We start from the raw sequence: 21,611 nt of genomic DNA on the forward strand, positions 1-21,611 counted from the left end.
GAATGAGTGACCAATGACTTTTTATGGCCCTATGATGTGTGAAGTTAACATAAAAAGGTGGTTTACCTTGTCAGAATGTTGTTTACTTATGATTCCTGCCAAGTATTGTTTAGCTGATGCCATTCTACAGACAGTGTTTGCTAGCACGCATGAAAATGACTGATTTCAACGCTTCAACATTCAAGCCTGAGCCTTCTTTCATGCATGTCTTTTTTCTTACCATGTCAGGAAAAAGTGGGATTAAATAAATGCCATGAATATACCAGGCATAACATATGTTGACATACTTTTGTATTGGTCTTGGCTTCACCATTCATTTGAATGGGAACAGAACGCTTGGGTTCGAGAGCCGTCGGCTAACAAAGGATGTGCATTTGTAGGAACAGGCTCAGGCAGCTGAAGGCATTTCTGTGATTTCTATCGTCTTTGCCCAAAAACATTCCGTGCACAAAGCTAAAGGATTGATCAAATTTAAAGCATTCTGGGTAATATTTCACCAAATAAACTAAATGGCTTTAATAGCTTGCCACTTTAAATGTACGTAGACACTTTTTTTTGTTGTTTTTATATGGTGGCAGCGTAAGAATAAAACATAGCCATTTCCTTTACCTGATTGCTGAAATTGTGAACCATAGCTGTCAACTTCAATGGCTTTGTGCTGATTGAGTGTACGGTCAGTTGCTTTCTTTCACAGTCAAAACCCACTGAATACACTATTGTGCACCGACTGTATGGGCTGTGCTTTCAAATGCCTCGGGAGTGACTTTTGCAAGCAGCTGCAAAAAGTGGAAAAAAGTTGTAAACTCCCACATATTCTTCACCTGTTGAAACCTTGAGACAAATTATACGTTTGCTCTATGGAAGATTATTATTTTACAGGACAAGATCAGACAGAGGCAGTGGCGCTTTAATTATGAGACGTTTTCTAGTTCGAGGTCTGTCTGCTCTCTTTCTATTGGTCCAGTCAAATTCAAATCATGCTCATATAGTAAACAGCCTCCTCTTGGTTAATCATTAATGTGCCCTCTCTCCTTATCCCGGTCTGATGATTAGCTACAAATCAACTCCTAACGTCTCCTCGGCGTGTGTGTCCAGCACCGTGACACCTGTTTGCATTATCAGGCGTGCACAGCAGAGGTCATAAAAAGAAAAACACGTTTATTTTGCACACCAGCACTGCGAGGCCCAGTGCAGCTGTGATTAAGGACGTAATGGCCACGTGTTTACACTCATTACAGCCACACCTGCCTCCCGTTTCATGTTTGTTTACATCTGTGAACGCCGTCGTCACAAATAAGGACGAGAGAAATGAAAGGCAGCACCTGCAGGGAGCTGCGCACAAAAGAATGGTTGAGGTGACAAGTTGAATAGGCAGAATAAAGGGTGCCATCATTTTATAGGTGAAAAAAAAAAATCTTTATGAAAGCACATGCGTCTTTACAGTTAGTGGGCGTGCCGCTGCTCAGAGCTAACGTCTGCTGGGGGCGGGACATCACCGGTAACTGTCACGTGCTAAGACCTGTCTTAGCTTTCAAATGAGGCGATACTCCGGCCTATAGGCTATAAGGTCTGTAAGAGGTAAAGTGCGATAGATTGCTATAGTTTAGCTATTCTTCTGAGGTCGACTGATATTTGGTATTTTACAATATCAACTATTGGCCAATCAAAAAGCCGGTAAAAGGCCGATATCTCCGGAACCGTAAGTTATAGAGACTTCCAGACAACTCCCTAGGCCTCACGGGTGAAAAACATTGCGGTGAGTTTGTGCACCTCAGATCGTGTTTTATATATTTAACGTTGCAGACTTTGCTTATAATTTCAGAACCATAAGAGATAGAGACGTACTGTTTTTGTTTTGTTTTGGAATCTGTTGATTTTTGTCTTTAAATGAGGTCCCTCGGAAGTACCTACTAAACATGAATGTCCTGCATAAATCAGCCCTCTGCCCCCAATAAAGCGCCCCCTGCTGTCATGTTTCAACACTGACACATTATAGAGTTTAGAAGCATCATACATCAGGATCCTAGACCAGACATTTGGAAAAATCGACCTGGCATTGGCCAATCAAAATCCCCACACAATCAGGCTTAGAAAAACCCATATCGATCACCCACTAAACAACCTGCAGCCTGGAATGGAGGAGAAAATGCCAGTTAAAATCCAAACCGGGTGCTCTTCAGGATTGAGTGGAGCGAATCCATAAACTTGAGAAAAAGAGAGGATATGAGGCACTCTGATTAGTTAGAAGCCCTTTATCTAATGGGACATTTCCCTCAGATCCTCTCTTTTTCTCATATAACCTGGAATGTTCCGCAGTGTGGCTTCTTATAATTGAATCACCTCCTGTTCCCACATGATGTAGTCTCAAAGAAAAAAACTATGAAAAAGTACGTTACACAAAGCGGTATTGTTTTTATGTACTGCATTACATTTGAAATTTTTGAGTTGAGACATAATGGATTTGGTTTAAATAGAGGATAATCCTGCATATTCACTCCAGTCTGAGATCCTGTGAACCGGATGCACCAAAGGAGCTTTTGCATCTGCCTTCAAAGACTTTCTTCATTCTGATCATCTTGGCTGCCATCTTGTTGTGGTCAAACATGTACGTTTTAGACATCTTACCTCTCGACATAAAAGCCATGTTCAGAAGACCTTCCCCTTTCTTCTCCAGTTAAATGAAGCTTAACGGGTCTTTTTTTCTGATCTGGTGATGATGTCCCTGATGTGCTGAACATGTGGGCCTTGTGTAAACAGTCTGTTCCACTCGACTGGCGCAGGGTCCTGGGAACTCTCGTCCACGCACTCACCGGGAAAATGGCACGCAGGTTTTGTCACTGTGTGCCTCTCTGAGAAACTTCCCTCTGCAACGGGCTTTTAAATGTGTGAGTGGTGATGGGCTATGATCATGTTAGGAATTGAAAAGTTGCGGATACATTTTTATCGGATCATTGGTAAATGATTGGAGTGATGCGGTAGTTTTACGTGTAAAAACGTTGGAATTACATCGAAATATACATTTTTATACATTTTTCACAGTGATTGCCCTAACTCGGTATCAAGACGGGAAATTACCAGAAAACATGGATAGTTTTTTTCTTGGTAACAATGGAAACTTGGCTGCAATATCCTTTGCTATCATGCTTTGATTTTACTTTTTAAAATGTGACTTTTATTTCAAGATTTTTTTAAGGCTTTAATAGGAGCTAAGCTAAGGAATGGAGAACGTATAAAAAAAGAAAAAAACATTGACATTGTACTTCATATCAAAATTGAAAACGGCATGCATTTGTGAATTAAAACCATATTAATGAACCAGGTTTTAAATGTATGGCTGCTTGATATTGTGACAAGTGCCAAGTACTTTACACAATAGGGGCCCTTTATTGTTTGCATAGTCACTTTAGGGGCCACAATCTAAAAAATGTGGGAATTGTTGCTTTGTTTAACCAGGAAAGTCCCACAAGAGATCTCACAATAATCCATCATCATCATTATCCACCTCTGTACTGCGATATGATTCCTGGATGACTGAGAACCTGGACGAACTCTTTCATGAGAGGCCGGGCCTTATTGTACACTGTATATTTTGTTATTGAGGGCATAAAACGTTCTTCTTATCACCAGTCTGAGTGTCCGATAAGCGTGTCCACTCTCTCCATGTTTCTCTCCGCAGCCATAGAGCAGTACTTCCTTCCTTCCTTCCTCTCTTCCTTCCTCCCTTGACCCGGGGTGAGGTCCCAGTCCCAGGCACGAGGTCCGCCTCCCCCCGCTATCTCTGCAGTGACCCTTGCGCTTGCTTGTGTTTTCCCTGTCACGGCCTCGACATGTCCAGCCTAACCCTATCTCCGCGGGACGTCCTGTGTCCGCGTCGGTGAGGAGGGAGGCGGGGGGGGGGAAGTCCAGCAGCAGCTGTCTCTTAAACAGATTCCACTTCCTCCCGGCAACAAGCGGGGTCTGTGCCCCTCTCAGTCCCGGCCACTGGTGAACACTGCTGGCTTTGAGGCGCGCCCGGTATGCGGCCGACCCAAACAACTGCCGCTCTCACTCGCGGGGGGGTGGGGGGGGGGGGGGGGTGGGGGGGTTGATGGGCAGCGTTTAGTTCGCGGACAATTGCTTCGAATTGTCACACGTGATGTTTAGAGGCCACAGTTGCCACATGTAAACGTGCCGTTAATTCAGATCGGGCAGGTTCATGCAACGCACTGCAGTCCCAAGCCCGGATAAATGCCAAACGATAAGACCACGTGGTGATCCCAGAAATACAACTGCAGAAAGAGAGACAGTCGGTTTTGTTGGTGCAGAAAGGAAAGTGAAGATCTCATCACAAACATGCGAGTTGACCGTTCCAACATGGTGACTTTGTTCTTTAGTCACTTTGTTAAAATCCGGCCCTCCAGCATAAAACCTTTGGCCCTCAAGATGATTTTGAGAAATATTGTTTATTACTTACTTTAATCGTTTTGGAGTTTAACCTTAACCAAGCACATTTTCTCCAGTTCAGCTTTACCCAAATGTAAAAGCTTCTCGACTGGAGCTTACAGCCTAAAACTGATTTTTGATTCACTTTTTTTTGTCACTTTTTTGTAATTGTTTTGCTGCATGTTTGTTGCATTTTTAGTTATTTTTGTTGCTTTTTCATCACTTTTTTGTTTGAGTTTTTGTCTGTCACTTTTTAAATTCTTTTTTTAAAGAAGCCTTTTTAGATTTTGGGAAGGTCGAACTGGAGAGAATGTGGTCGGTTAAAGGAATAGGCCACCATTTTTACATACTGAGATATGTTCTTACCTTAGCTTTGACGAGTTCTTTAGGACCTGTCTGGTCTTCACCCGTGCCTTCAGTCACGTAAACACAGCGCAGACGGCGTTAGCATTTAGCCTCTCCCTCTCTCCACTATAGCTCCAAAACAGGTCAAGATCGAAGCTACCAAGCTCTTCCACGTTTTCCCTATTTAAATATGGTTACGTGAAGTGTTACACTACAAAGTATAATTACACAAAATTAAACAATGTGGATTTTCTAAGCGGATAAAAGGGGGAACTATATTGTAAGGCGTAATAATACCAGGAGTAGTTTGGCATCTGCACACTAAAGTGAAGATTACCGCGCTGTAAAGTGAAGATTACTGCGCGGATTTCGAACTACTCCTGGTATTATTACGCCTTACAATATAGTTCCCCCTTTTATCCGCTTAGAAAATCCACATTGTTTAATTTTGTGTAATTACACTTTGTGTAAATAGGGAAAATGTGGAAGAGCTTGGTAGCTTCTATCTTGACCTGTTTTGGAGCTATAGAGGAGAGAGGGAGAGGCTAAATGCTAACGCCGTCTGCGCTGTGTTTACGTGACTGAAGGCACGGGGGAAGACCAGACAGGTCCTAAAGAACTCGTCAAAGCTAAGGTAAGAACATATCTCAGTATGTAAAAACGGTGGCCTATTCCTTTAAGGCAGCGGGTTAAGTACTGTAAAAATGTCCAAACAGAACACCAACATATATTATGCACGGTCAGCACTGGCATTTGTAGAAAGTGGTGCTTTACTTTTGGCTAAAATTGTCAGGTTTGGCCCTTGGTCTTTTTTACAATGAAGAAAATCAGCCCTCCACCAAGCAAACTTGCCTACCCCTGGTCTAGTGGTTAAGGCTGCTGCACATATGGCAGAACATGTGGCCACAGTGTCAGGGTTCGAGTCCCTGGTGATGGCTTTACGGCTTTATGTTTAATGATGACAAAAAAGAAAAGATATTTTCTCTCAATCAAAACTCTGTCAGACTTCGCTTGACAGAGTTCAGATGCAAGCCATCTCCTTCTGCTTTTTCTGGGCCTGAGACATGGTTTGCCCAGTTCCTGGACCTCCAGCTCCTCCAGAAGACGTTCTAGGTCAGTCACGTGGCAGGAAATTTGAACAGGTTACCTCAGCGGATTCTACTCCCAACTAAGCCTGAGGAAGCCTATTGACCGCCATGGGTCAAACACATTTTCTTGATGTTGGTTCTTATGAGTTATGCTGTTTTCATTGACTTACTCCCTGGTTTAGTGAGCCCTAACTTGCCCGGTTGGTTTGGACGGTGGCTTTGGGTGGACAGCTGCTGGTTGATCCTCTGCTCTGTTTTTCTCATGGTCCATGGTCCTGCTCTGCTTTGGTGCTGACCTTCACTCCACCTCTCTTTCATGTTCCGATGGTCTGTGATGAAATCCTCCCCGGTTAGTGTCACTAGCGCTTGGTTCGCTCCTTTGAAGATATTTTGAGATGTCTTAGGTCTTGACGGCTGCTTGAAGCTCATTCATTTTAGGATGTTGATAAAAATATACCTTCTCGTTGGTGAACTAGTTTCCTGGTCAGACCCCGACAGTGGACTTGACCCTGACATTCCTGCCCCGGAGGAATGTGCCTGTAAACAGCACACGCCTCTCTTTGTGAGCGTCACAATGGCACCGCTTCCTTTGTTCAGGCCCTTTATGGAGCATCAAAGACCAGACATCGGGCAAACAGGTCTCTATAGGTGCATGTACCCTGGGGAGAAGTGTTTATGTTTTTGGGCATTTCATTCAATGAATCTTTGTCCTTCGGTCCTCTGGTTTCTCTCATATGTGCAGGGTTGACTGGTGACTCTACCCTTAGCAAGTGAATGCGAGAGTGAAGCCTGACATATATGGCTTTACCAAGTTTAATACATCCTCTGGGAATCCCCTGTAGACCAGAGTCAGCGGATCCAGAGGAGCCTACGGTGCTCATACTGGGTTAGGAGGTCACATAGATACTTAAGACCTTAGTAGACCCCCATAATCCCAGCACCAGCCCATACATGCCCTACCTTTCAATGCAAAAACATCTACCCTCGACAAATCCTTAGTTTCAACTTTTTTTTTTTCATCCTCAACTAAAACACACCCAGGCTTATGAAAATTTGATTGTGCAAACAGTTTGAAAGGCCCATTGTCTGTTTCATATTTATGAAATGGATTCAGGTCACGGTGGAAGGAAGCAGGGGTTTTGGCGTGCGTTTCCTGCGCTCTTCAGTGGGACGTCCTTTGGAGATGTGGGCCTGTTGGAATCCCCTCCAGTCTCCAGGTTTAGATCAACACTGTACTCGCACACTGTGATCCTCCGGCTGCTGACTCGGCACCCCCTGGCTTTAGACCCCTTCTCTAGCCTCTCCGAGCGCTTTTTTCCCCCGGGCCAAAGTACCCCCCCTCCCCAAGTTAAAGCCATTTGCAAAGAGAAATGGAAGAAGTTAATGATTTCCTTTTGACCCATTTTAAAAGAAAAAAATCATGTGAAACTGACTTTTGGAGGAACCTGGCAACTTGCAGTCTATACGCCCCCTCCTGTAAACAAGCTGCATTGTTAGTTTCAGGATGTGATCGAGACGATGTGATCAATCTGCTTGCCAAGTTTTACATAACCCATTCCATTGTTGAGATGGAGAAAAGGGACAGTCTGGCAATATAGTCAATATAGTCTCGCATCTCCCATCTATACTGTTGGTCAGCTCAGGAGCATGACTGTGATCAGACTGGAGGCCAAGTCTTTCGTGTGTGTAACCCATTCGATTGAGATTTGGAGGGGAGGCAACATCTGGCAACGTCATCGTGCAATTTGCAGTATGTACACCCCCTCCTGTAAGCAGAGGTGCTTGGTCATCTCATGATGTTGTTGTGACCATACGTGATCAGACTGCTTGCCAAGTTTCATGTGTGTGTAGCCCATTCCATTGTTGGCATGGAGAGGAGGGCAAGATATGGCAATCTAACCTGCAATGAAAGGTCAAAATTGCATACTAACTTGCAATTTTATAGCCTGCTGTATGCACCCCATTCACACCTTCAGGCCTCCAAAGACATCTCAGTGTTGTAGCGCACCTGTAACCATGACCACAGGGAACTGCATTATGCAACGTGATCTCTTGGGATACTATCAATATCTACTTAGCCCTTTCACACCTTGTAAATTGCTCACCAGAGTAGCCACATCAAAAGCTAACCTATATTTTGAAGCCATTAGCACAATGTTTTGGCTAGAGGGGCTCTGCAGATGGCGCTTCAATGAATTGATGCTCCCAATTCTTTTCAACAAATCCCTTTGTAACCACATCACAGAGGAGGCTGGTTGGAAAGACTCAGTGCTGTGAAAATAGAAAATATTCGGCACAAAATTCAACATTTTTAAGTCATGCAGTAGGTTTGTAGCAGTGTGGTTTCCAACTATGCTCTTTGAAGCAAATTCTTTCTGTACTGAACTTCACTACCACAGCCACTAATCGAATCGGCGGTAAGTAAGAAGGGACGGTCCCCTGCATCCGCGGGACAAAGTAAAAATTGTATGCTTCACTTTTGCCTCCGTTTGCTTCCGAAAGAGGTATGCAGAGATCACTTCAGCTGTGACAGGAGTTGTCCTTCTTTATACTTGTTATTTATGACGCTCATCTGGGACCCTGGTCTGAACCCTTCAAAGCCGCCAGTGTTGAAACATTTTGTGGGGGCCCTCCGAGTGGATTCCAGGCTAATCGCAAATCCACATGCGCCGCCATTCATTAGCGTGACAAGCTACCGCTAGACGTGAACTTTGACACTGTGGCCATCATTTTAACCTTGATGTCACTTTAGTTGAGTTTGACTACAAATGCTAACTTACTGATGTGATGTTAACTTTAATGATAATGTTTGGCTTGTCCAGGTCAATTGTTCGGGATGGAATCTTATTAATTCAACGTTATTATAAAACCTGCCATGTTAGGGGGGACGAGCAAACATTGTCTATAGACTAAAATGAACTATGTTAGCTGCCGTTGCTTTTATGTGTACGATAACTCCAGTATTTAAAGGGACTACAGAGTTTAAAAATGTTAAAAATATGTATTTTCCTCCCCCTACATGTTCCATCCATGTCCTAATGTGTAGAATGAGCCCAGATCTGTTCACCACAACTGCCTCTAAAATCCTGCACTGTCACTCAAATAGATGTTAATTCGGGTCCGAAGTGTGCACCGTCATGCACGGGCTTAATATAGAAGCTGCAGTTCCACGTATGACCTGAGGTGACAGTAGTGAGTATAAAATGGCAAACTTGCATCAAGCCCCTTTACCATTTTTAAATTTGTTTATTATTAAGTAATGCACCAGACTTCCCAGAAATCTTTCACCATGTAATTATCTCCCGTGGAATAAGTAGTAGTAGTAGAAAGTAGTAGTAGTAGAAATGTATTGTCCCCATGTGGAAATACACAAAGACAACAATGAATAAAATGAAAATATGTTGTAGGTTTGACCGTTGATCAGGTTCAGTTTATGATCTGATTCCGGCATTGGACGGGGTCTCTCTGTATGGAGGTTGCACACAGTGTTCTCATTGGGTTTGCTCACTTCAGGTTTTTTTTTTTTCTTTTTTTCTACCACTAAAACATGGTCACTTCTCTTGAAAACAAGAATCTGCAGCTTTTTTTTAATTTATTTTTTATTTATTTATTTTAAATCTTTCTCCAGTTCAGTTTTACCCCAATCTAAAAGTTTCTCAACTGGAGCCTACAGACTCTAGTCCAGAGTAAGTAATCTGAAAGTTGAGACCGACAAAACAGATTTTTTTGATGCATTGTTGCTGCATTTTTGTCACATTTTTCTATGTTTTCTGTCGTGTTTTCTTCTCTTTTTTCATCACTTTTTATAATTGTGTTATTGTAGCTTTTCTGGCATGATTTGTCACTCTTTTGTTGCTTATTTGTTGCTTTTTTTGACCCTTTTTTCGTCACTTTTTCATGGCTTTTCTGTTACATTATTGAGCCTTTTTCATCACTTTTTGGTTGTGTTTTTGTCGCCTTTTTTCTTGTCTTTTCTTGTCTTCGTCGCTATTTTGACGCTTTTTCTCAAGACGCTTGCAGCTCACTAGATGTGGGTGAAGCCCAGCTGGAGTAAATCTGCTCGGTTCGGGTGGGGGCTGTGAGGTTAAAGTCATTACTCGCATAAGTCAATGTATTGTTTGCCAGGGGAACGGTGTTGGCCTCTGACAGAGCAAAAACAATCCCAAATCGCTTATCTGCAGTGGATATTTGAAACTTCAGCATGCACCAAATACTTCCTCACATCAGAAACTAGCAAATCACTGATCATGTCCTCTCCTCCATATGTTAAAACTGTGGTTTGAAGCATCCTGCTGTTCGCCCCAAAGGAGTGGCCTTAGCAACAGGACACTCCACAGGTCGGCGGGAGGCGAGTGGGTAGTTAAGGGCCATCCATAAACACGCTGTTTACTGGCCCAGAGGGTAACCAAACCCCAAAGGCCGCGCGGCTTTCGGCAAATAAAGGTCAAGACTGTGCTTTCTCCGTGGCAACCGCATTTAGAGGCGGCAGCCGTGTCATCCGAGGGGCCTTTATCTCCTGCAAAACAGAAAACACGGGGGTTGAGATCTAGTTGTTAGAGGAGCTGCTTCTCTGGACATTTTTGTTTGTTGATTTGTCTGTTCGTTTGTTTTTGAAGCTTAACCTCTTAACTCCCGCCTGAACCGAGAGCGTTTTCTCCAGTTCAGCTTTACCCAAGTCCTGTAGGCCAGTGTGACGCCTCATTTGAAAGCTAAGACCTACAAAACTAAATTGATCTTTTTCCTCACATCATCATCACTTTTTTTTTTGTTGGGCTGTCATCTCATTTTTGTCAAATTTTCATGACTTTTTTGTCACTTTTTCGTCATTTTTTAATTTTTTTTGTCCATTTTTTGTCACATTTTCGTCAAATTATTCGCATTTTTTAAATCAAATTCTTATCTTTTTTGCCCATTTTTTGTCACTTTTTCATCCATTTTTTCTCAATTTTTCGTCAAATTTTTCTCACTTTTTTGTCAAATTTTTGTCCATTTTTGTCATTTTTTTGTACACTTTTTCGTCAATTTTTTCTCACTTTTTTGCTAATTTTTTCTCACTTTTTTCACATTTTCATCCTTGTTTTCGTCTCAGTTTTGTTGCTATTGTTCACACCTTTTTTCCAGAAGCTTTTGGATAGAAAACGTGCTCGGTTCAGGTGGGAGTTAAGGGGTTTAAATGGCTTTTGTGGAAAACGGTTCAAGCATCTCCTGTTTTCCTGCAGATCCTTAATAACGCTGAAAAGCTGATTTGTAAAAAGTGTCCCATGAGTGTGTTTTCCATATCTTTTTTTCCTGCGATATAGCCTCTAAGCACATGTTTGTCTATGTTCTCAGGGCGAGCGCGTGTGGCTGCGTGAGGATGAGCAGTACCTGCCCAGCACCGTGTCCTCGTGCTCCGGCGGGGTCGTCGTCTTCTCCACCGACTATGGCCAGGTGAGCCTACGCATCACACGAAACCCAGTCAGAAAGTCATCACTCCCTTTAGTTTTATGATGTAGCAGCCGAATGCCACATCTAAATTTCACAATCCGACACCCCAGCACAACACTCCTTCCTTGGCTGCACATCTTTCTGTGAGGTTTGTGTGCGGTGTGGGGGGGAAAAAAAAAGAGAAAGAGTTGGAGTTGAGTTATTCTGATCTCCCAGAATGCCTGTGGTCAGGGAGAATGAGTGAGCGCTTGGACCGCAGCATCATGTGGAGTGGAGGTATTGTCCGGCGATTACTGCAGGATTAAGACATACTTATCTCCTCACTCCGAGACCTGTTGGGACCCGCACACACGCAGGGGGCGTCCACGGACACTACGGCGCTTTCGGCCTCAGCAGATGAGATTCTAGTAGTGCAGAAAGTTAGGTATTAGCTATTATTACAGGCCTTTTTTTGTCTTGTTAATAAACTAGATATGTATCATGCATCCATATCATTGCTCGGAGCCACCCGCTGGCCGCAGGGAGAATGACACAAAAACAAAACAAAAGCCACTATTTTCTTCCCAATGGCATTCTAGCAATTTGACGGCGGCGTGATGAATGCATTTGGAGTGCAGAACGGCTGAGAACGGGTCCAGTGATGGTTTTTGAGGCTTTGAAAATGCAGAGAACGCTTCTGGGTTTTGTCAATTACTCAAAAAAAATCAAGGGGATACACATAAAAGCCCCTGCAGCTGAAGGAGGATTAGGACTACTGAAAACTGCCTGAATTAAGCTAAATATTGACCCCTTAACTCCCACCTGAACCGAGCACATTTTCTCCAGTTTGGCTTTACCCCAGTCCAAAAGCTTCTGGAAAAAAGCTGTGAAAATGGCAACAAAACTGAGACAAAAACAATGATGGAAATGTGACAAAAAAGTGAGAAAACATTGACAAAAAAGTGACAAAATGTGACAAAAATGTGATAAAAACGGACGAAAAAATTTGACAAAAAATGACAAAAATGTGACAAAAAAATGACAAAAAATGACAAAAATGTGATAAAAAATTTGACAAAAAATGACAAAAATGTGACAAAAAAATGACAAAAAATGACAAAAATGTGATAAAAAAATTGACAAAAAAATGACAAAAATGTGACAAAAAATGACAAAAAAAATGACAAAAATGTGACAAAAAAAAAGTTGTCATTTTGAGTATTCAACTCAACAAAAAACTCAACAATAAAACTCAACTTTTTTTGTTGAGTTGAACACCCAACAAAAAAATTATGGAAAAAAATCTGATGACGTGAGGAAAAAGATCCTCTCGGTTCAGGCGGGAGTTAAGAGGTTAAAGCTGTTGTGTTGTGTGTGTGTAATTCAAAAGCTGTAAGTTGTAAGTGGTCATAAAACGGTCGATGTTACACTCAGAACTTCTCGTAGAAAGTCAAAAGATTGTTAAATGAAGCTTGAATCTGTTTCTCCAGGATCTAAAACAGACACCAACTAGAACGTCTAAAACTATCTTAACTCCAACTCCAAGGCAAACGCTGTACAGAATATTACATCCACATTGTTATCATCATTTGTCATTGGGGTGTTTCGTTTTGTCTCTAATAGCTTGAGCTAATGAGGAAACAGATGGAGGATTTCCCACATCCAGAGCCGATCCCAAAATGATAATCAGTTTAAGCTTCTCCAGCAAGAGTAAACCCACCAACATCCGGCTTTGACACCAGCGAGAAAGAGCTCAGTCAGCATTTACTGACCGAAATTACCTCAGCTTATATATTTCTACCCCGATACTCGAGGAGACGCTAGTGTCCAAATCGATAATATCTTAATTTTTGAAACAACTCAGACAATGATGTATCAGAAAGCTTCTTAACTGATGGACCTTAGTGCCATGTCAAAAAAAACAGACACTAAATGACACTAAAACTACAGGATCTTAACTTAACAGAGGTGGGTAGAATATCCAAAATATTGACTCGAGTAAGAGAAACCTTTCTTTGTAATAATAAAAAAATAAATACATTGTGGAGTAACTGCGTAAAAGTCTAAGGCATACACTGCTGTAACTGTTCAAAAGTTTTGGGTCGCCCATTTCATGTTTTCCACGGAATTTCATATGGAATAGCCTTCATTTCTCGGTACAAGCGTTTCCAATGACATCACACATAGTTCCAGCGGCCATTTTGAATACCGAAGTAGAATTATGCCGTCAATCAGTTGTCTTTCATTTTCATCCTGAGTAGAGATATTGGCTGTTTCCGAATGTCCACACTATTCCCTATATAGTGACTATATAGTGCTCACGCCATTTTGTAGGGGTCTCCGAATGTCCAGAGAGAAAAAAGTAGTGCACTCGAAATTTCCCACAATGCATCTGGAAAAGTAGTGAGCATTGATGGTCACTAAACGGGTCAATATAGACCACAATGCATTGCGAGAGTCGGAGAAGAGCCTGACAGAGACAGGTCTTTGAACTAAACAACACGACTGAATGAAATCAGCTGTTTCAGTCGTGTGTTGCGTATTTCTCATGAATAAACGACCAAAATATAACCGGTTACGGTGAAAAGATGCTAATGTTAGCTGCTTACCTTTAGCTTGCGCTGTTAAATGACCGACAGCGTCCTCTCGAATCATCCAAGCCATTCACGTAAAATCCATGTGAAGTAAAAGCGTATCTGACTCGTATTAATCCAGAAATACTCCACTGTCTCATGAGTCTGGTTGGTTTTTATCACAGAAATACATTATTCCCGGAGTTTCGCGAACTTTTAGCAGATGTAGTGCACTCAATCTGCTGGCGCTTCGGACACCTGCCTGTGACCTACTTTCGACGTCTCTGAGCTCACGCTGGGGTGACTTTTTTTATTTATTTATTTTTTGCTTTTTTTGTGATGATAGTAACGCCTGTAAAAGTGCCAAAACAGTCGTTCTGTTTCATAAAATAAACGTTTGTAACAATAAATAAATTCAGATGAAAATTTAAAAAAAAAACATATCTGCAGCTGCAGCGCGCGTGACGTCACGCAGCGCGGAGAAAGTAGTGGCTTGTGTCCGAATCGCCAACAGAATCAGTGCCTATATAGTCGACTATATAGTGCGGGCCTATGTAGTGAATGAGGGGTTAGGGGATAGTGTGGACATTCGGATACAGCCTTTGTTACATGTCGTAGTACATGTATAATTCTACTTCGGTATTCAAAATGGCCGCCATAACAACAGAGGTCACATGACTGAAAGGCATGTATAGACTGTCTCGTCACCCATTAGCCTTTGAGCACGATTAGCTAACACATTAGCTAACACAATGTACCGCTGGAGTGATGGTTACATTAAAAATCATCCATTTCTAGCCAGAATTCTCATTTGCCACATTAAAGCTGTACTTTGTGAACAAACCGTAGAAGTCGGATGCCGAAACGTGAACCGCTAATGCTAGCACTGTGCTAATTTTAGCCTTTGACTTCGTGGTTCGCGCTAATAATTCCTAAGACAAGGCAAAGGCACAAGAATGGTACAGTATTTAAAGTTTGATTAAAGTTTGGTTCGTTTCCATGAAGTATTTGTCACCCACACATGTTTTACAAAAGTACGTGTGAGACAAACCTACGTGTAACTCGATAGACTCTGACTTTATAATGACTTTTTGTTGGGGTGACCACATGATTTTGAGTCCAGGATTTGTGTTACATTGGACCGTCGGATCAGTGAGTGCCGTGGGTGGCAGGTTTCCCCCGTCTCCGTGTCCCGTTACGCCGTTCGGAGCGGTCCCGGCCCACGCACAAAGGAAAAGGGGAGAATGGGCGTCCGCAGAGCAGCTGCCGGCCGATAAAGGGGAGCACCCAGGGGCGACAGCGTTTAGGCTCGGCTTACCTGCTGATGTCACCCGCCGGACAGTTTCACGCCCGCGGACAGGTAACTCCATTGGTAATGGAGTGGGACCTGTCTGTGTGAGGGGGTTTGACTGATGACTGCGGGCCCAAAGTGGCTAAACATCATACGGTCCCATGTTGACCCTGCAAAGAAAGAAAGTGAAGAACGTTAATGTATGTATTTGTTGATCCCCATTCACACTTGGGGCTTGGAAACGTTTGTAGGACCCTGTGTCTCAGTCAAATTACGGTGTTGTTTTGCTTGTGTTGTTACGACAGACTCTCTGACAGCGCTCACTCACTCCTCACCCCAAAATGGAGCAAGTCGATGGGCAGGAGAGACCTTCCGCCTTCCCAAAGCGAGAGTGCTTCTCCACTCCGCATGTTCTAAAGCGAAAAACCGTCAGGTGCAGGTGTCAGTTAGTTTTAAATGAGCGGTTCCCAAACTGTGGGTCATGGACCAGAGGTGAGAGAATGTGACAATTTGCCATTTTAAAAAGTGGGGGAAAATAGCCTCGGGTCGTCCTAAACCCCAGTCTGACCGTGGCAAATAGTTAGTGGTTCTCACACAGAGGGGCAGGGCCTGAATTACTTCACTTCACTTCACTTCACTTTATTTCATGTTCCCGATGGGGCAATTAGTTTTGCAGCACAAGATACATAAAAATAGATACATAAAAACAGACAAGAACAATAAAAATGCATTCATTCATCAGTTCAACAAGATGCCGAAGTGCAAAACCTTACAAAAACTTGGCAATTTTTGTACAACAACAGAACAAGAGAATACAACAACTTTTTTACCCTCACACTGAATTTGGTGCCTGTTTACTCCTTTTATACTCAGCGTTTAGAGTGGAGATGGCTACAGGTATGAAGGAATATTTGTATCTGTTTTTCCCCACCAATGGAGCCCTAAGCCTCGAACCAGAAGGCAAGTAGCAGAATTCACAATGAAGAGGATGAGCATCATTAGCCAGAACACTCAGAGCCTTCCGCGTCACCTGTCCAGAATACAGGTCAGAAAGTGGAGTCTTACAGTTATTATGTTCGACTTCTGCACAGTGTAACTGTTTTTGGCCGGAAACGGGTTCGCTCTTTGTCGCCTTTGGGTGCGTCCTGTAGCGGATATTTTGCTGAGGGCCCCAGAAAGGCTAGCACCTTTCACAACACAATATCCCTCTTCAAAAAACAATGAAAAGAGACATAAAGGCTATTCAAAAGACATGGTAAAGTCACAGAAGTTACTTGTTCCACAGCAAGCAAATTTTGAAGTGACAAAAGTTTAATGAGCCGCATAAAATAGATTGAATAGTTTGTGTTTCATTCCAGAGACTAGATGCAAGTTGGTCATTTTACTCACTACTGCCACCTCAGGTCTTACGTGTAACTGCAGCTGTTGTATTAAACTAGTGTATAGCGGAACTTCAGACCCGAAGTAACAACTTTTTGAGTGAGTGCAGGATTTTAGAGGCAGTTGTGATGAACAGGTCTGAGCTCATTCTACACATTAGGACATTATTGAAACATGTAGGGGGAGGAAAATACTTAGTCTGAACATTTTTAAACTTTCTATAGTCCCTTTAACTTTATTCTTCAGATAAAGTTTTTTATTTTTTTGCATCATTTAATGTTTTGTTTCCCGTCATTCATGTCATGACTGAACTGGAAATCAGACTTTATACTCAAACAGTTAGTTACTCAAGTAAGATTTTCCCGGGTATTTTTTTTTACTGTTACTTGAGTAATTATTTTGGTCCCTACTTTTTACTACTTCTTGAGTAAAATTATTTCAAACTAAAGTGACGTACTTTTGCTACTCACCTCTGCATTTAGTACTTTTCCACCTAATTTACATTGGGCTCTGAAAGTGCAGGTTTTTTAGGGGAATGTAGATGTCCCTTTTGCTGTGCTGTTGATATGCTGGGCAACTTTTGAATACATGAATAAATAAACAGTGCAGCGCTTTGAGAAACTTGTCAACACAGGCTTTACAAGTGCATTAAGAATAAGCCATAATTATCTGTATTCATCCACCCCTCAGCCTGGGGCCGACATTCACAAACAAATGCCAGTCTCACTAAAACATTAAGGCAATAAGAGAAAAGAGACACAACAATGAGATTCTGGGCGAGTGCTTAACCACTGAGCCACTGCTGCTAGTGTTGGTAAACCTAGACTGAATAGGAGAGAGGTCCAAACAAAAGGCCTACAGTGTCCGTCCTGTATCTTCCTTCCATCTGCTGCTGTCGCTCTGAGTTATGCCAGTCTGAGGTGAATTCACTTTTGAGTAAAGAACAACACCCTCGCCCCCCCCTGCCCCCCCCCACTGTCCCGGGGGCAGCACTGCGGCTTTGTCCCGCACAGATTTACTCCCGTTAGCATCTGTCGCTAAAGGCTTAGCACTACAGGCTTTGTGTTTTTAAAGGGATGGACCCTCCTCATCTCCGCAAAGACACTGCGCCAATTAGAACGATAATGAGGTCAGAGCCGCTGAAGCGCCGCCGCCAGGAGCGCCGTCAAACAGACAACTCAAATGGCCCAGGCGGCAGGGATATGGAGACAGCAACAGCAGCACGTGGCTAAACACTCCCCAGTGTGTGGATGGTAAACAGTGAAGGAACATCAAGTCAGAACAAGTATTAGCTTAAGAAAAACGCTCGACCAACTTCTCCAAGCAGTTCATCATTCAGTCGCTCCTCAGACCCTCTCTGGTGGTGGCAGGATCCATGTCTAAGAGGAGTGTCTGGCCCAATGACACAACAACACCCTAATCCAGGCCCGAGGGCTAAATGTGGCCCATCTAGCCCTTCAGCCTGGCCCACAAAAGAGGATAAAGCCCAATATGCACTGAGTAAAACATGGCATGAAAAAGATAACGCAGAACTGCAGCTATATCGTTTAGGCAAATACAGTCTATTGAACTTGTCAATTCTAGCCCTGGTCTGGCTCTTGACAAGTTCACAAATGTGGCCCCTGCATCAAAATGTTTGCCCATATGACGACAGTCGTCATATGGGCAAGGACTAGGGACAAGGACAGAGTCCTTGTCCCTAGTGAGAAGCTCCAGATTTTGTCCATGAACAACCTACTATATCTGTCATAAACATGAAGATCTCTGGTGAACTTGTTTGAAAACTAATGTTGGTTTCACTTTAAACGACTGCAATTTATTCACAATTACAAAAACATTTTACATGATGTAAAAGTTAATATCCAATCAGAAAGCAGAATGGCCCAAAGGGGGCTCAAGTCTCATAGAAAGAAGGTCCTGGTGCGGTTCCGCTGCTGGGTTTTAATTACATGTTTATTTGATAAGGACAGAACATAGAGCCTGCATATGATTCCCCCAGGTGCTCCGGTTTCCCCTATACCACTTACAACATGTACAATAGGATCCCCGTAAAAGGGATAGTCAATATCTCTGAGACATTCCTGGTTAAATAAAGGGAAGTGTAGAGTTGCCAGATCATTTTGCTAAATTCAGTTTGTAAATGAATATAAAGAGATTTTGATTCACTTCCAGCAGCCTGTCCAGTCCAAGTGCTTGTGCCTTAAGCTCAGAAAAGTCACCCTGTAGGTTTGAGCAGAATAATTTAAAATAAAAAGCTTGTTAAGAAGAAAAGTTAATTTGTATTGTGTCGTTTTTTGAACCACCGAACATTACCTTTAAACACCTTCAATCACTCACAGGCCCCTGATTGAATTTACTCAAGTTTATTGATAAAACACATTCATATTGACATTTCTTTGAGATGAATCATATCGTTTTCAAAGGAATTCCCAAATTCAAATCCACAGAAAGGGAAACCAGCACAGCATATCTCAAAAATAAAATAGAAATGTCAAACAACCGTAAGCCCCGTAAGCGTGGAAATCACTAGCAAGTTATGACAAATGGCTTCCCCCTGAAACGTGTTGCCCAGTGTAAAGGTGAAGTGTCCCAAAGTCAGAGGGTCTCCGTAAATCACCGCTGAGGAGTGCTCTCTGTTGTGTGAGGGATGTTTCTGAGTTCTTTCACCCTGGGTTTTGTCTTGGGGGTTTGTCCTCCTCCTGTTGAGAGATGCTAATGTGACAATCTGCTCTGAGTTAACCCCGCGACTGCTCCGACCCTCGGGCCACGCTGCGTCCCGGGACTCTGGCACGCAGTCTCCCTAACGCATTGTGCTCTAGACTTGTTCGTTTGAAAGAAGATCCAGCCTAGTTGCGATATTCTAGTCTTTTGTTAACATTGGAGGTATGAGAAAAGATGGCGTAACAGCGGACAAATGGGCAATGAATCCATCCTAATCTGTTAGAAAACACGTAAAGGTTCAGTAAAAAAAGTCTGACCAAGTCTCTGATGTAAGTGAACAATAGTTTAGTGTTTTTGTACCTCGTGACTGTGAGCTAAGGGCACCTCTGCCGCACCTGCCATCTGCTGAAACATGAGCTCGTGGCCGCATCACCACAGCAGAGAGCCCAGCACAGGACTGCAAATGTCGTGCTTTATGACGACAGAGACGCAGAACAAGGGCATGTGGTCCTGTGTTCACTGAGGTCCATCGAGTCATGTTCAACCAGCAAATGTAGTGTTGTGTAGTGAAACTCGGAGGTACGCATTTTGATTGAAATGACAAAGGGCAGGATTCATTTTAAGCTTTGACATGTGTGTTATGTAAATAAACCTTTGTGTTGGATTGAAAAGAGGCTACAACTGTGAACGTCACGTCACAGATGAGAATAGTGTAGAGCAGCCAGACCAAAGTCCTTATTGATCTGAAAATCTCTCAGGGCCCCCAATAATAATATATTATTCTATTAAATACTGGTTTAAAGTATTATAATGTAGCAAATAAATTGGTGTGGTTCGAGCTCGCGCGTCACAGATAGACGGTCCCGGGTTCGATCTCCGGTCAGGGCCTTTCTGTGTGGAGTTTGTGCAAGTGGGGACGACAGATGGAAATGAGCCCAAGGCTACAATCCGGCGTGGCGCGTTTACATGCATGAGTTAGTACCATGTGTGTTCATTTTGACATATTTTAATTTAGTTTTAGTCTTAGTCTTTTGACTAAAATGTAATTTAATTTTAGTCGAGATTTAGTCTAAAAAAACTTTTCAATTTTAGTCTAGTTTTAGTCGACTAAAATTGCATGTCAATTTAGTCGACTAAATTTAAGACTAATTTAGTCGTCTTTGCATTTATAATATTCATTATAATCATATTTAATCAAGGTCCTCGACTTCATGGGGCTGCTTCCACATGAATAAAGCTCAAACCTGTTCATTTGGCTGTGAATTTACATGATCTGAGGCTCTTTCAGACTGTCAATAGAAGTTTGGATGATTTTAGTCTCTCCCTTTCATTTTTATTTATTCTTATTTTAGTCGACTAAAATATCTGGACACTTTAGTCATAGTTTTAGTCTCATGAAAAACATTTAATTTAGTTTTAGTCCAATTTTAGTCGTCAAAAATATCACTTTGGCTAAAATTAAGACTAAATATTTTAGTCGATGAAATTAACACTGGTACCATGTGTGTTCATTAACACTGTCCCGACCAAAATAACAAATAAAAACAAAACATAACTGGTATAGAGCATAGACACTTTTCTCACTGTCACCACAATGTAATAAGAGGGAACATTTGGCTAATGAATATTATTGCAACACTGTAGCAAAAGTTTTCAAAAAATGATGATTTGATTGTCCAAATAACTATCTGACTCAATCCTTATTTTCCCTGTACCCCTTGTGTGTGCTGCAGGTGTACACGTATAAGCAGAACGCCCTGACCCGGCAGAAGGTGCAGCCCATGCACGTGAGCTCGGTGCGCTCTGTGGAGGACATGTCTGCTCTGGACGACCTGCACGACGGAGCCATCATGTACAACCTGTTCCTGCGCTACCAGCAGCGCCTCATCTACGTGAGTGCACCACACTCTTCTGTTATTATTCTTATTAAGGTGTCTGTATAAATGTGAGCATCGGTGTGTAACGCTGCATCTCCAGTTCATACTGTCAAAACCTTTCACATTTCAACCATTTTGAAAGCCCCCAGTCTGAGGGGTCACTTCACAGCCGGCTGCTTCTAATAAACATCAGGGCGAGAGCTCTCCAGTTGGGACAGATACCTGCGGGGAACTCCGCCATAATCACCGCATTCCACAAACTCTGCAGACACTGGCCGCATAGAGGGACACGACCCAGAGATGTGAACTTCAGATGACATTTCTATTTCCCCTGCATATCGGATTTACTGGAGAGGAAAGGCGATGAGGTGTTTGCCCGCGGGGCAGGTCCAAAAACTGAGGAAACATAGAAGTAGGTGCAGAGGTTTGAAACTTTGAAGGTTATTCGGTCACAGTAGGAGGAATTATTGAATGTTGGAGTGCTGGTGTTATAGATATTTTGGAGGGTTATGTGCTGGTCACTTGTTTAATATATACAATTCCATGCATTTTTAAAGTGATAGTCTGT

At 42.6% G+C, this 21,611-nt stretch overlaps 1 protein-coding gene across 1 annotated transcript in view; it reads left to right on the forward strand.

The window, feature by feature from the left end:
* myo10 (myosin X) overlaps nucleotides 1–21,611 on the forward strand; it is a 135,850-nt gene that overhangs the window by 40,506 nt on the left and 73,733 nt on the right. The window contains exons 2-3 of the mRNA XM_079569108.1: nucleotides 11,187–11,285; nucleotides 20,900–21,058. Coding sequence (XP_079425234.1) covers nucleotides 11,187–11,285; nucleotides 20,900–21,058 — 258 coding nt within the window. The remainder of the gene's footprint in view (nucleotides 1–11,186; nucleotides 11,286–20,899; nucleotides 21,059–21,611) is intronic.

This window comes from Gobius niger (genome assembly GCF_951799975.1).
Source record: "Gobius niger genome assembly, chromosome: 13".
Classification (NCBI taxonomy): Eukaryota; Metazoa; Chordata; class Actinopteri; order Gobiiformes; family Gobiidae; genus Gobius; species Gobius niger.